Source organism: Neofelis nebulosa, chromosome 1 (assembly GCF_028018385.1).
Source record: "Neofelis nebulosa isolate mNeoNeb1 chromosome 1, mNeoNeb1.pri, whole genome shotgun sequence".
Taxonomy (NCBI): Eukaryota; Metazoa; Chordata; class Mammalia; order Carnivora; family Felidae; genus Neofelis; species Neofelis nebulosa.
Window position 1 is genome coordinate 28,156,530 of NC_080782.1, and position 16,460 is coordinate 28,172,989.

Sequence of the window (16,460 nt, forward strand, 5' to 3'; positions counted from 1 at the left end):
GGCTCAGGAGGAGGGCAGCACTGCGGGTGGAGGACAGGAGGGTGAGCACAAGCCCTGGGAGTGGGGAGACTAGTGTGAACTCCATGGTGTGAGTTGGGGACCTGAGAAGGCTAGGAATTGGGACACCCCTTAAACAAAGAAGGGAAGGTATCCGGGAACCATCTTGATTCCTCCTGTGCAAACTATGGTCTTCTCCCAATCATCAAAGGGTGACTTTCTTTCTTTCTTTTTTTATTTTTTATTAATTTTTTTTAACGTTTATCTGTTTTTGAGACAGAGAGAGACAGAGCATGAACGGGGGAGGGTCAGATAGAGAGGGAGACACAGAATCTGAAACAGGCTCCAGGCTCTGAGCAGTCAGCACAGAGCCCGACGCAGGGCTCGAACTCACGGACAGCGAGACCGTGACCTGAGCCGAAGTCGGATGCTTAACCGCTGAGCCACTCAGGCACCCCAGGGCGACTTTCTTTCTAAAATACTCGCAGGTACTTTATTACTTGAAATTCTACACTGACATAATATATTTCCAAATACGTATTTCTCTATGTTATATATGTTTCCAATTATATATTCCACATGTTTAAGAAGATAAACCTAAATATATAGGTTTCTTAATACACACACACACACACACACACACACAAAACCCCGTATCACATGACTCATCGTTTATTTCAGATGCGCTCCTTGCTGCCTTAAACTGTTGGTGACATTGTAACATCTATGGGTAAAATGCACACATCACCAAGGGGAGTTGGTTTTTGCCTTTCTGTAAGGTGAGCTGTTAGGCAGATATACGAGGATGGAGAAGACAAGGTCAGTCTGCCAGTAGTTTAGAGTCCAGTAAGGGACATGAGTTGTATACACAACAATAGACATTAGCCCAAGCACCAGCTAAGGAAGTTCAGTGTCAAAAGGAAAGAGATGCCAAGGAAAGAGTTAATATTAGTTGAGCAGATGCTGGTGTATTTTCTTATTTATTCCTCTTAAGGGTTCCACGACGTTATATTATTCTCTTTGGAGACAGGAAGCTTCCGCTTAGAGAGGTGAATTTGCTGGAAACAAATCAAGCGGAGAGTACGCAGACTCACTCCATTGCATCATGTTCCGACTAATTAAAAGTTTCTGTTTTCACTAGTTGCTGTCCGAAATGACTCTCCCAAACCAGTTCTTAATTAGATGGTTTTCTTGACATCTCTTTGGCTGCTCTTCGTCATGTAATGCGGGATGACACTTCCAATTCTACCAAATGCTCCCTACGTCTGAATTGGTATAATGAAGACTTTGTTTCTGTGTTTTCACTCTTACGAGATTCGGTGGACCTTTCGCTTTTGTTGAGGTATTTTGTGGAGTTGGATTGTACTGTGCCCATTTTTAAAGGGACAAAGCTATGGCCCATTTTTACTGCTTGTGCCGTGTTGGAAGTGAGCCTTGTGCTTTAAGTAACCCAGAGCAAGGATGGATGCAGGGCTCAGTAGCCTTCAACCTGCTTCTAATGATGACTAAGATGTTCTGGCATTGACATTCTGATGACAAAGTAGCAAATGTTGTGATGTTCTCTGTTATGCTTTTGTTGTTCTCTACAAGAAAGTGGGATTGAAAAGGTAGAAGAAGAATTCAGTCCTCCTGTGGTTTAGAGACACCTTCTGAGGTGAGCTTGAATTACTTGGAAGTTAAAAACTACACTGATGTAAAAAAATGGAGTTTTATAAGGAAACCAAGAGCATAGTTTGTGACTGTATTGTCTCTTTATAAGTGTTGTTTTATATCACTTTATAATTATTATTAGTGGCATAACCAAAGCTTGATGTAACGTGGTCTTTTTTTTAATTTTAATTACTCTCTTCTGAGTGGATTGGCATTTCAAGAATTTTTAAACAGCTGCCAGCCTTTTACTTTTATATTCTGATCACATGATTAACTGTCAATATGTTCCTTGTGTGGAAAAAAGTTTACTTGAGCTGAGTGTTCATTATCTTCACTTTAGACCATTTTAACAAGTAAAGAAGTAAAAAAGAGCTTGGCAAGAATGTGGGTTCCTTGCCTTATATAAGCTGGCTTGCCTCCCACCTCCTGTGGGTAGAGCAGAAAATGGAAGGGAGGAAAATGGTGGTGCTAAACTCCTGCCCACGGCTCCAAATGGAAAGAAGTAGAAATCCATCATGTTTATGAACTAGTGAAAGGGATGAATGACCATACGTGCTGTAAGGGCATAATTTTTGCCCTTTTTGCTCCATTCCTTTGATGGCTTATACATCTTAAATCCCCACCTGCTCCTCAAGAAAGAGGACCTGGGATGCCCTGGTGGCTCAGTTGGTTAACAGCCTGACTTCAGCTCAGGTTATGATCTCACGGTTCCTGAGTTTGAGCCCCAAATCAGGCTGTGCGCTAACAGTTTGGAGCCTGCTTGGGATTTTCTCTCTCTCACTCTTTCTCTGCCCCTCCTCACTTGCATGTGCCCTCTCTCTCTCTCTCTCGAAATAAAAAAATAAACTTAAAAAAAAAAGAGGAGCAGTTTCTCCTGATCAATAAGCATTCAGATAGAGCCATGAAACTCTCATTATTAGGAAGTGAGACCCAGAACCCTGCTCCCTGGCAGAATTCCACAGCCGGCTTTTACTCTATAGTGATCCCTGGAGGTGAGACAGTAATAGTGTACACAAGGTCCTATAGGACTCAGGAAGCCACAAGGAATGTGTTCTATGAATTTATCTGAACGATGAAATCTCTCTAGCCCATTCCTTCCAGGAGAGGATGTTTTGGCATTGGCAGGGACCTGGGCTTGAGCATGAAACATTTTGTTTTCTTGTTTGCTTTGTTTTGGATTTGTGTCTTATTGTTTCCTCTTCATGTTTTGCTAAATTCCCAAATGGTTATTATAAATTTATTTTCAGTGTTTTTCCCTTTTGCTTTATTTTAAAGGAAAGGAATATTGAAAATGAGAAGGCTTTGAAGAGGAACAAAGAAGTAAGTCTTGGCTTCTTTGTCTAAACTCTTTGACCCCATAATTTCCATTGACAATGAAGAGAGGAAGAACCTACCAGGTAGAGTGAACTATAGGAGCAAAGAACTGATGTGCATAGGATGGAAAGAACAGAAGTAAAGTGCATAAAGGTGGTTGGGGGACAAATTATGAAGGCCTTTTAATGTCATAATAGTTGGAGTTTGGACTTTGTTCCATGGACAATAAGGAACCCTCAAAGTCTTCAAGAGGTGAAAGATGTGAACATATTTATCCTTTAAGTAAGTAACTCTGGTGTCAGTATAGAGAATGGATTGGGAAGGAGTCCAGAATACCAGTTAGGAGGTAGTTTAAATAGTTTAGAGGAGATAACGATGATGGCCCAATTTAAGGTAGTTTTGGTTGAAGTGGACATATTGAAAAAGCTGTTGGAGAATGTATTCATTAAACTCAGTCATATGAAGGGAAAAAAAATTACTTGGTGGAAAACAATGCCCTGAATTGTGAGCCCTAGACAAAATGGTACAATTAATCCAGGGTTTCACTGGAGGAGAGATATTCAATGTATTTTATGTCTGATATATTTTAAGGGTCCTTGTGACATCCGAATGAAGATCCAGACAGCTAGAATCTTTGGGCTGGGGCTCAGAAAAAAGGTTGACACTGAGGATGAATATTTGGAAGTCATCAGCATAGTCAGGACAGGTAAAATTCCTGAAGCAGATGAGGTACTCGGAGGAAGAGAGTATAGCATGGAAGAAGAGATGGCCCGGGATAGAACCTTGAAGTTGAGGAGTTGCCAGGAAAGAGACTGAGAAGGAGCCATCAGAGACAGAAGGACCACACTGCAGAAACCAAGGAAAATCCTATTCAAAAAGGAGCAGTTGTGGGGTGCTTGGCTGGCTCGGTCACTAGAACATATGACTTTTGATCTCAGTGTTGTGAGTTCAAGCCCCACATTGGGTGTGGAGCCTACTTACAAAAATAAATAAATAAAAGAGCAGTTGTTTAGGAAGAACATTGAAAGGAAACGTTATATTTTGGTCATAAGGAAGTCACTGATGGCCTTTTGAGAGGCAGTTTCCAAGGAATGAGAGGCAGGAGTGAGATCCTAGTTGTTGAGACATGGCCAGGACGCAAGGAAGCATAACAGAAGCACAAAAACTGCTCTTGGGAGATATTGTAGTAAAAGGAAGAAGAGAAATGTAGCTTGAAGGGAAGAATTTCTATTTGCATAGTTCATGGGTTTATAAAGTGCTTTTAATTCATTAGCTTACTTGATCCACAACACAACTCAGGAGGTAGGAAGGGCAAGTATTGATATGCCTGGGAACAAAATGAGGTTCAAAAAGTGGCTAGAAGGCTCACCCAAGGTCATCTAGAATAAATAAGTGGTGGAAGAACTGAGTTTAGAATTCAGATCATTTGGCTCTCAATTCAATGACCTTTCCACTTTTCAAAACAGAGCATTTCTAAAACGTTTGCTCTGTTTGGAAATTGGATACAGGAAGGAATTGAACTCCTTGTTAAAGAGGTTTTGATCTTATCCGGGAAACAATGGGGAGCAACTGGAAGTTTCTGTGCAAGGGGATGCCATGTTTAAATCAATAACCAAGGGAGACAAATTTGGCAGCGAGGTATAGGATGCGTTAGCGGAACAGATACCTCAGGGGGTAGGTTACTAGAACATGGCATCCAACTGGACACAGCTCAGATAAACATCTATGCATGCTGAGAAAGTTATTTCCTTTCAGTTCTGCAGATCCTCTCCTGTTTGTGCTAAGGAAAGGATGTCAGTTTGCCAGCAGTTTTTGACAGACCTCAAATACTCTTGAATCTCCCTTTTGAACAAAGAGAGAACAAGCCTCAGACTGAGAACATCTGCAAGCAATTGCATTTTGCTAAAACTGAATTACATTGCTTTGTGTTCATTCTATTTGTAGGATTATTTTCCAGTTATGACAAGTAGTACTGATTTCTCATTTGTTCTTATTATAGAAAGGTTACTATCAGTTCTAAGTCAGGTGTTTTACACATATGGAGGAAAAACATGATGAATGTGCATTTTCTAATGACAAAAGTTTGGAAAATTCTGGTCTTAGAGACTATTGCAATAGGAGTAACAAGGGTTTAGTTCAGGGTGAGGGGATGGAAGTGGAAATTGAGAAGAAGGCTCTGATAAATATTTTAATGGAGTTAAAAACGAAGGGGATGGCTATCTTCCTAGGATATCTTCTGCATCATTTCTTGGGATGCTTATGGCTACAATAATAGAAAGCTTAAATCAAAAATGTGCAATACAAAGAATTTATTATCTCATATAGCAAGAAGGTCCAAGGTAAGAATCTAGGTTTGGCTAAGTCAGTGGCTCATTGACATTACTAAAAGCTCAGCTTCTTTCTCTTAAAAAATTTTTTTTCATGTTTATTTTTTTGAAAGAGAGAGAGAGAGAGAGAGAGAGAGAGAGACAGCATGAGCAAGGGAGGGGCAGAGAGAGGGCAACACAGAATTTGAAGCAGGCTCCAGGCTCTGAGCTGTCAGCACAGAGCCCGATGTGGGGCTTGAACCCATGGACTGGGAGATCATGACCTGAGCCAATGTTGGTGCCCCTAGACTCGGCTTGTTTCTACCTTCCAACCCTAGCAAAGAACTTTTGTCTTCATGGCCTGAAAATGGCTGACATGATTTGAGCAGTTCCATCATGACATAAGATGCCCAGTTCAAGAAGACATGTCTTCTGATGATGAAGAATGAAGGATAAAGAAACCTTTGCCTGAAGTCATGTCCATCAAAATACTTTTCTTCAGGATTTATTGTCCCCAAATATGTCAGATGTCATGCATAAACCAACTGCTGGCAAAATGAAATTAAATTACCATTACTAAACTAAACTAATTAAGATTCATTCTCTGAGCTAGGGATAGAGATCTCTTCCTGAAGGACAGATTTCTCTAGATAATAGGGGCTTTGGTAACAAATGTGGTTGGTAGTCAGTCAACCATGTCTTGGACAACATATACCAATTATATAATTGAATTCCTCAAATTAACCCTTGAACATAAGTGGGAAGTTCTTGAAGCTTATGGTTTTTTATCTTTAAGAATTTTGTTGAGCTCTTCTCTCCATGTGTTGGATTAAGGCAGACCGAAATACTTCCACTGCAAAATGAACATCTGGTTTAGTGATGCACATTGAGGGCGCGATGCGGAAGGTCTGGGGAGACAAAGGAAAATAGAGCAGCAGATCATCCTAGAATCAAATATAACTCTGAGAAAATGCACCAAGCTAAGAATCTAAAACCTTATTTTTATGACATTTCTTGCGTTTCCCTCCTGGGTTGGTCTCCTTCCTTCCCAATGCCATACCCAAGCCATTCATCTTTTAGTCTCATAAAAATTCTGGTACCATCTGGCTCTGCCCCTCTTCCTTTTTTTGTCATCTGCTCACCTCCTGGTTTTTCTACCTCCTTCACTGAGGTCTTAGGCACTGATCTACACTCCATTTCTGCAGGCACTGAGGGTGACCTCCATGTCCCGGATACAGCCCTACAAACTAGCATCTCAGTTTCTTGATGGCCACAACTCCCAGAAACTTCATCTCTGCATCGGTTCCCACCCAAGGCCAGTGCTGCGAGCTTCCTCTTTGCCAGGGATAACCCAGTTTCTGACTCCCATGACATCTACCCTTTTCATGAAAACTTCAGTCTCCTCAATCCTCCATAGCTTCAGGTCTTTGCCCCACTCAGTGTCTTCCCTTTTCCTGCCCAGCCAGTCTCATTGATTGTTGGAACTACTTTCTCACTTGCCCCCTCATTTCGTGTGCACCCCATCTTCTGCTGCTGCACCCACACACACAGGTTCCAACCTTGGTCAAAGCTGTGATTGAACCACACGGCTCCAACATGGCAGGCGGGAAGTGTTGGAGAAAACCTTACTGCTGGGGAGACTGACACCATTAGATTTTCAGTCTCCAACTTCTGCTGGTTCAGAAATTTCTCTGGTCTTCTGTCAGCTTCCTTCCCCATTCTAAACTTTTATCATCCTTCTCAATTTTCTCCAACTCCTACGCCTCTCACTCTGTTTCATAGACAACCTTGCCTCATGCTTCTCAGAAGCTGTCAGGAAAGATCTTTCTATAAACTTGTTTGCTCCCACATCCATTCTTCCATCCCCGCCTGAAGGTGAACAGAACTAGGTGTCTTTACTATTTAACTCCAAAATTTCTGCCTGTGCCCTTGGCCCTGGATACTCCTGATGAAGGAGCAAAAGGCAAGCTGAGGGAAAGGCACAAACTAACACCCTGTAACCCTCTCTCTCCAGGTGGGGTATATGTGTCATTTCTCACGCACTCCTGGCTGCCCAAGAACAAAGGAAAGGGAAAACATGGTTAACCGATAGAGATCAGTTAACCGATGATAGTCTCGTCAGTCTGCAACCGTCTTAATGATTTAAAAGAAAAACGACAATCTCCAGAAGCCTATAGACTCAATTTCCTGGAGCCTTAACATCACCCTCCCCTCCACAGGATAGAAATTCTTTTTTTTTTTTCTTTTTAATGTTTTAATTTTATTTTTGAGAGAGTGCAGGCAGGGAAAGGACAGAGAGAAAGGGACAGAGGATCTAAAGTGGGCTCTGAACTGAAACAACAACAACAAAAACCTGAAAAACCTCTTTCTGAGCTTTTCATTTTATTTTTTATTTATTTATTTATTTTTATTTCTGAGCGTTTTAAACAAACTTCCCCAAGATTTAAATTGTAAAGGAAGTCTTTTTGCCCAATTAGGTTTACTTTATTTGTTGTGTTAATTTGCTGATTTATGTATTTGGTATGATATTAATATCTTTAAGATCATAAAACTAAAATGGGTAAGAATTTCCAGAACTAACAAAAAGCTGCATTCAAACTGAGTAAGAATTAGTAACATGGAACTAAATGAACTGAAGAAGATGGTGATTGATAGGTTTTTGTGACTCTGGTTTGAAACATTGCTGGTTCTCTAACGTTTGCTCTTCCAGATTAAGGAAACTTTCTCTTAAGATATCCATGAAATACAGAAATGTGATCAAGTATTCCTTTGTAAACAAATTGAAGCATTTAACTTTTCTTTCTACCTGAACCCTCTGAAATTCAAAAAGTCTCAGTGAGTATTCTTTCTTCCGTGGCAAAATCACAGTTATTTGCATTAAGTTCAATAAGCATCTGTTCTCCTTGTAACAGGACACCACTGGATACATTGGTCATTTTATCCAGACTTTGACTGGAATGTCATGTTTGAGAGACATGCATAGACTCAGCTATGACCAGACAGCTTTAAGGAACCAAGGTTGACGTTATGAAACAAGGAGCCATAAATCCCCTTGAAATGTTGGCCTGATACTTTGCTTACAGCAGCCTCACCAGGTGAGTAAAGAAGGTCACTTCCTGGCAGGTGCAGGAACCTCAGGATATTTGGGGACCTCGAGAAGAGGAATCTGCCCACATCTGCAGGTACTGCAGTCCTGTCTGATGGCCTGTATTTGGCTTGGCTTCTGCCTAGAGGGGCTACTAAAAGTTCAGTCGAGATTCCTTACGAAAAGTTCCAGCAAAACAAATTTTAAAAGATCTTTATGATCTATCACTGTACTTGCTGAGCTTGTGTATATCATTTTACAAACAAATTAGTCTTAATTTTGCTATCTATGAAAATGAGGGTAATTATAGAGAAAAATTATGTTTCAATAACACATCTCCGTAGATATTAAATTTTAACACTATTTATTGTAAACTAGACTAGATCCTGAATTCTTCTGGTTTCCTCACGTATTTGGCTATGGCTCTCCAACTAATATTTCTAATCTTCTTCTATTCTCTTGACTTAAAGTCACTAAACACTAAAACTATCTTTTTCCTAAAAGCCCTAAGAACTGATGCTGGACAACTTGAGGTAAATTTCAAAGAAACTGCCACAATAGCTCACAGACAGTCAATTTTCTTGCTTGTCATTCTCTGAGGATAATAACAAGACCCCATGGGCACAGGATTGTTTGAACAACTGGAAAATGGGATGGATTCCCCCAACAATTGTATATGAAAGGACTTTTTTCACCATAGACCTATAAGTAGATAAAGACCATAGTGCTTTATTAAATTAGTCGCTTGAAGCCAGGTTAATGAATAAAGCTCTAAATGAATGTGCAAACCATATCCTCCCTAAACCTGATCTGACAGTAACGAGCAACTGACCCCATATAAACCCAGGAGACATGGTTTATTTAAAAGAGTGGAAATCTAATACAGCAGGAGACTTAAATCTGAAATGGGAAGGCCCCTACTGGGTCGTATTATGTACCCCCCCCCCCCAGGGCCATACAACTAAAAGAACAATTCATGGGGTGCCTGGGTGGCTCAGCGGGTTAAGTGTGTGACCCTTGGATTTGGCTCAGGTCACAATCTCACAGTTCATGGGTTCCAGCCTTACATCAGGCTCCATGTGAGGACGCTTCAAGCCTACATCTAAACATCTCACTGGCAGCACTTGGGACTTTGACACTGGGCTTGTAATTTGCTCCAACCATTAACCTATATTTTTCTTTTGTTTCTATAAAATGCACCTCTTATTAATTACCTGATTGCTTACTAAACAAAACAGAGACTATATGATGGCTAACATGAACTATTACACAATTAAAGCCTTAAATGAGGGGCGCCTGGGTGGCGCAGTCGGTTAAGCGTCCGACTTCAGCCAGGTCACGATCTCGCGGTCCGTGAGTTCGAGCCCCGCGTCAGGCTCTGGGCTGATGGCTCGGAGCCTGGAGCCTGTTTCCGATTCTGTGTCTCCCTCTCTCTCTGCCCCTCCCCCGTTCATGCTCTGCCTCTCTCTGTCCCAAAAATAAAAAAATAAAAAAATAAAAAATAAAAAATAAAGCCTTAAATGACTCTCAAAATAGCATTACATTATTACACACTGAAATAACCCAAATGCATAAAACAGTTCTATGAAACAGAATGGCATTAGATGTTCTAACTGCTGCACAAGGGGGAGCTCGTGCTCTCATAGCTACAGAAAGCTCTGTATACATTCCAGATTGTCACAAAAATATTTCTGGGTTTCTAACTGACATGAATACTCAAATTAGCATTTTAAATGATCCCTCTCTTGCCTTTCATGATTGGTTATACTCCTGGACTGGAAGAGGATTTTTGTCCACTACCAAAGGACTCTTATTTGTGCTTTTTGTTATTTAATTATGTTTTGCTATTTTCTCCCATGTCTCCCTTCCTGGTGCCAAGACTCCATCGCTACAATATTTTCAAGCCAACAGATGATCCTTTCTACTCAAGGAGGTTCATGTATGTTGTCCATGTTGGATTCAGCTGCCTCTGTCCTTCATAACTTTCCTATACATTCTCTCACTGACCAATGTTGACCTGTAGATAGAAATGTCTCTATGCTCCCACTCAGCAGGAAGAAGTTACAGAAGATAAGACCTTCCGCCTTCAACAACCGTAAAGATTTAAGGGTCAGAATTGTTCAGGGGGAAATGCTGAGGGAGCAAAAGTCAAGCTGAGGGCAAAGCACAATGTGTGACTTTCCTCAGGCACTCCTGACTGGGCAAGAACAAAAGAAAAGGAAAACCAAGTGGTTAACTGATAGATATCACAGTCTGGCAGCATGTGAGTCTCCCTCAGTCTGCAACTGTCTTAATGATTTACAAGAAAAAAAGCAAACTCTAGAAGCCTATACACTCAATTCCCTGGAGCCCTAACATCACCCTCCTCTCCACAGGATAGAAAATCTTATACAACCCCAGTGCAGCTCTTTCTGTCCATGGGTCCTTTCCCTGTGCTTTAATAAAACCACCCGTCTTGCATTGAAGATGTTGGGGTTTTGGGTGATGGTGGGGTTTGGAGCTGACGGCCAAGAAATAATTCTTGAAGACATCTTTGGTGCAAAAAGGTGAAGAGTGAAGAATGACCAGTTACATACTGTGAAGTTGGGGGAGGTAAAGTCAAGAGGAAGTTTCTTAAAGGGATTTTCCATATGCTAAAGGCTCATAGATTTCTGGAAGCCTAGCCATTGTCAAGTTAAGATTGTTTTTCCTCCTGCAAAGCATTAAGACAGTGAGGGGGGGGGTCCTGGACTTTAGGGTATTGATAAGATTGCCCCCCTTTTTTGTAATTGTACTAAGATATTAGTACTGATGGAGACCCTATCATTTTAACCATTTGTTTTCTGTCCTTTCCTTTGTTCTCTGGCAGCCAGGAGCTCCTGAGGAATATTACACGTACCCCACATGCCGGGTGGGGTTGAGGGGTGGGGGTGGGGTGTGCGCTAGCTTGTGCTTTTCCTTTAGCTTGCCTTATGCTCCCGCATCAACGATGTCTCAAGCATCCCGTTCTCTTAAACCTCCAATTTCTCAATCCTCCTCAGCCTATAAACAAGCAGACATAGAGCTCTGCTAACACAAATTCAAACCACACCAGATACAAATCTGTCAACCCCCGCCCCCCCCAATTCTAGCTACCATACGAATGCTATTGTCTCTTTTCATCCAAACTTACTAAAAAGACTGGTTAATGCTTATTGGCCATTATTTTTCACTCTGCCCTCCATCCCAACCCACTGCAGTTTGGCCTCTGCCTCTGTCAACCTTCTGACAGCACTCCAGCCAGAGCTGATGGGGTTTTGAAGTGTTGGTGGGGTCTGGAGCTGACAGCCAAGAAACAATCCTTGCGATGCCTTCGGTGCAAAAAAGGTGATTTTATTAAAGCACAGGGACAGGACCGTGGGCAGAAAGAGCTGTGCTCGGCTTGTGAGGAGTGACTGGTTACATACTATGGAGTTGGGGGAGGTAAAGGCAAAAAAAGGAGGTTTCCAAGAAGACTTTCATATGCTAAAGAGGACTCTGAAGATGCCAGGGGCCTTGCTATTGTCAAGCTAAGGTTGTTTTTCCTTTTAGCAAATCATTAGCATTAAGACTTTAAGGAGTTCCTGGAGAATACTCTGTATTTGCCTCAAATATTTGTCAGGGGGCTGCAGGTCATAAGGAAATTTGATTTTATCTACCATTTCCTTCTTGTTTTCATCCCCCACCTCGCTATGGAGGGGAGGGTCATGTGATGGGAAACAAAGGCAGGAGAAAATGGCAGATAAAGTTAAATTTCCTTATAACCTGCAGCCCACTGACAAATACTTGAGGCAGGCAGAGTAAAAGGTCTCTCCAGGAAGGCCCTCCTGTCTTAAGGCAGCATGTTCAAAGCTGCACTCATTCTTGCCACCTTAAAACCACAGCTCCACTACGGGTGAGCTCAAGCAGCACCATCAGCTCCCCCCCCACCCCCAGACTCAAGGCCCCCAGGTTTGCCCCCTTGGGTTCTTCTCTTCAAAGATTCAGAAATCAGACCGCCTGAGTCTGGATCCTGGTTCTGCCACTCACTGGCTGTGTGACTGGGGTAATTTACCTGACCTCTCTGTGCTTCTTTTGCTTCATCTGTCACATTAGAATAATAGTATTTCTTTCATAGGCTGGTTGAGAGCATTCGCTGTGTCAATGCAAAGTGTTTTCAAGAGTGACAAGCATTAAGGCTTTTTGTTATTACCTTTCACTGCCTCCCTTCTGCTTCAATCACACTAGTGCCCTCCCAGCTCTTTGCCCTCTGTAACGTTTCTATACAAGCTTTGAGTGTTTATCTCATTGTGTAACACAGGCTCAGCTTAGCTAGAAAGTCTGGGCTGGGAGTCCCTTCTCTTTCCTCCTGTAATACCCTTTCTATAGCTGTCCATGAGCTTACTACATTGTACTGTAATTTGCTCTTTCTATGTCTTTCTCTCCTGCCAGCTCCAGTGACTGGATTTTATTTATCATTATAACTTTTGTATCCAGCGTAGCAACTGCTGTCTAGCACTTAATTGTTTTCCATATAACTAAGAAATAACTAAGTAGGTAAATAGTTGTTTCATGTTGATAAGTTACAGGTCTTAGGATTTCTAATCATTAAATTGCTCTGATCTGTACGGAAAAATATTTGTGACCAGGTCAAGGAAAAAAACGTATCAAGACTCTCCCAGCAAAAGTGCTCATTCTGGTTTTGCTTGATGGCCTTTTTTGGGGAGTTATTTCTTAACAGGCTTCAGGGGAAGTTGAGGAAAACTTATAGACACAAAAGAACACAGTGATGTCCCCTTGAACAAAGGTAGAGAGTGTCAAGGGTCAAGACCACAGGTAGAAGATCTAAATCTGAACAGGAGAGACTCCTCATTCCCCGAATCTTCCAGAAAGGAAGTAAACAATGGATGTGGGCTGGGGCGCCTGGGTGGCTCAGTCGGTTGAGCTTCTGACTTGTGCTCAGGTCATGATCTAATGGTTCATGGGTTCGAGTCCCACTCAGACAGCTCAGAGCCTGGAGCCTGCTTTGGATTCTGTGTCTCACTCTCTGCCCCTCCCCTGCTCTCTCTCTCTCTCACACACACACACACACTCTCTCTCTCTCTCTCTCAAAAATAAATAAAAAATTTAAAAAATGGAGGTGGGGACAGATGAGTTTACAGAGACCTTCTTTAAGAGCTTCCATTTTCTCAGAGAAGTAGGAGGCAAAAGTGTTCACTGAACTAAAGAGAGAAGTAGAAATGGAGCAGGGAAACTGGGAAGAATGATTGACATTGAAAATGGGAAAGAAAGAAGACAAAGGACAAAAAAAATTAAGGGAGGAGCAAGAGCTACCCTAAATCTTAAATTTCTGCCCTGGAACCACGTTAGGGGGAGGGCCCGGCTGGTATAAGAGATTTGGGAGAGGGCTCCAGTGACAGCAGCAGGGCATGCCCACAGGGCAGGGTCACACCAGGGCCCACACCTGACTGGGGCTGTACTTGGCCTTTCCAGGAAGCAAGCAGGGAGAGCTGGTCTCTGCATCTCCAGCTTCAGGGTGAAGGGCACTGCGAGTGGCAGGTTCTGGGTTCTCATTAGGGACCCAACCAGTGTGGTTCCCCACCTGTCTAGCAGGGTCACCTGGGCCAGCACGTTCAGGTTGCTCCTGGGCACAGTGGCCACTATGTCCCAGCAGGTTTAGGGTCCTCAAAGTCAGAGCCCAAGGCTGGGTTAAGAAGGACTAGCATTGCTTTTACAGGATTAGAACCAATTCATACAGGAGACAAACTAGTTATTGCATGATTGTGATGACTGTACTGTGACCTATACTGGAAATCCTCTGCTTTGCGGGTGCATCTTTTTGTGCCTTGTAAGACCCTCCTCGGAGAGCTGCCATAATGAAACCTCTTGGACACAGCGCCCTCTAGTGGTCTGAAGGCCTCCCTGCACTTTTCTCTTGAAAATACCTGAGCTTTGTGCCCAGAGGAAGTGGGGCCGGGTGGTGAAGCAAAGTGACCAGCACTGGGACATCAGGGAGACGCCTAACTAAAGGGGTAGGTAAAGACCGGTCTTACTCTTACCTGGGCAAAAATGCCACCTCTGCCAATTATAAGCCCCATGCGTTTGCAGTCCTCATGGATTTGATTTACTTCTTCCTGGGGAAGTGGTTGGCGACCCATCTGCAAACAAAAATATCTCCTATTTGGATATGAATTGTTAAAGACATCATCTATCAGAGAGGGAGAGAAAAAGCAACTCAAGCAATAAATATTAGTTTTTATTCCAATTCATCCCAAATTCTCAAAAATAAAACTGAAGGCGAATGCAGATGGCCAGTGACTCTTAGCTAACAGTTATCCCGGGAGCCAGATTTGGAGGGGGCTTTATTCTCAACTCTTCACTTTGTTTTGCTCATGTAAAGGGCTCATTTCAAAGTCCGGGAGATGACTCCAAAGTTATACTGGGGCAGGAACAATCCAGGCCTTCCCTGGGCCACAGCTTGGCCTGCGCGGCTGGGGTGGGAAGACTGTCTCATCTCCCTGGCTTGTGGAATTTTCTCTTTCTCCCCCAACACTTAATCCCCCAGGGTTAGGAAAGGTAAGCACTTTGGGGTGGGGGTGGGGGGCAAGAAGCTCTTTCAGGTTACCAGGTATCTGAAGTTGGTCTCTCCCTGGGGGTCCAGACAGGCCAGTACCGCTTTGGTGGCACTGGGCTGGGGGCCGGTGCCCTTTCTATGTGTCTGTCTTCCGAGCCTGATTACAAAATGCCTCCTGTTGACTTAGTCGTTTCAAGTCTGTGTATCTGCCTGACCTGGAGGTCTTTTCAAACCGCAGACATTCGGGGCTCAGGCTCGGCCTATGGGATGAGGAGACTTGGGGCAGGCCTAGGCATCTGGGTTTGTAGAATGCCCAGCAGGTGCCCACCCTGGGAATCACTGCTGCGATCCTGTCTTGGGTGCTGAGCACGACCACCGCCGCGGGTCTCTCTTCTGCGGCACGGCTGTGGTGAGACATCAGCAGGGGTCTGGTTCTCTGGTTTCAGATGCATGAGGCTTGATCCTGGCTCGTGGACCAGCTCCTGCCATCCTTGTGAGGCAGAGGAGAGCTCCCTCCAGGGGTCCCAGCTTTGTGCTCCTCGGGGCTTCCTACCCACCCTACCTCTAAAGTTTGGTACACATCCCCTCCCCGCACTGTCCCCCAAACCTTCATTCTTGCTTAAGTCTCAGTGTCCCAGCATAGAGTAAGGCCACACCTCCTGGAGATGCTCACATTTTTGCCTGACTCAAAGCTTTAAGATAAGGAAAATCATATTTAAACTTGCAGAGTGCTAGTAATGAGAACCTGGGATCAGGGACAAGGCCAGGATCTTCTCATTGATCCTGAAATGTCATCACACACTCCTGCCTGTCGCTGATGTTCTCATCTAGTAGACAGGGAAGACTAAAATATGACAAAATAATGGAGGTAAACTGTGAGAGCCATAAAGTGGGCAGACGTGGTGTGGGAATAATGAGAGGTCAGAGGCGCTCAGCACGCTCTGGAAAGGTTTCCTGCGGGGAAGCTGCGGGGAAGCTGGGGCCTTGGTGGCTAGTGAGGATCTGGATAGGTGACATTTAGCCTCTGGACTGGGCCAGCCCCCTCCCTGCTCCCTTGCCCATTTTCTCATCCCCTGGCCTCAGCTGCTATGACTGAACATCTTGTACGCATGCCGCAGAGAAAAGCAGGGCTGGAAACTCTGCGGCAAAGCCCAGGACAGCCTGCCCAGGCGCCGTGCTCAAGCCTATGTCCCAGCTGCTTGATAACCAAGTGGGAATGATAGTAACGGACCTCTCATTGGGTGTGGAATGTAGCTTCATGTTTATCTTTGTTGCTGTTGTTGTTAATCAGCATTTAAGTAATTATAAAAGTAATCCATGGTTATGGAGAATAAAGCCTTATACCAGAATGGAAGTACATAAAGGAAAAATGGAGGTTCCACTCCCCCAATCGTCCTCCTAGGTTCACCTCCTGTTGATAATTTCATGTGAACCAGACTCTTTTTCTCTCTGCACAAATACATCCCTATGCATATTAAAAAAAAAAAAAGTCATACTTTATAATGTCTTTCAATTTGCTTTTTACAATTTACAATATATCATGGACATCTTTCCATGT

At 43.2% G+C, this 16,460-nt stretch overlaps 1 protein-coding gene across 1 annotated transcript in view; it reads right to left on the reverse strand.

Moving 5' to 3' along the window:
* Positions 1-5,741: 5,741 nt before the first annotated feature.
* AGXT2 (alanine--glyoxylate aminotransferase 2) overlaps positions 5,742-16,460 on the reverse strand; it is a 41,608-nt gene continuing 30,889 nt past the window's right edge. Inside the window, exons 13-14 of the mRNA XM_058717085.1 lie at positions 14,388-14,486; positions 5,742-6,175 (exon numbers count right to left, since the gene is read on the reverse strand). Of these exons, the coding sequence (XP_058573068.1) occupies positions 6,059-6,175; positions 14,388-14,486 (216 nt within the window). The 3' untranslated portion in view covers positions 5,742-6,058. The remainder of the gene's footprint in view (positions 6,176-14,387; positions 14,487-16,460) is intronic.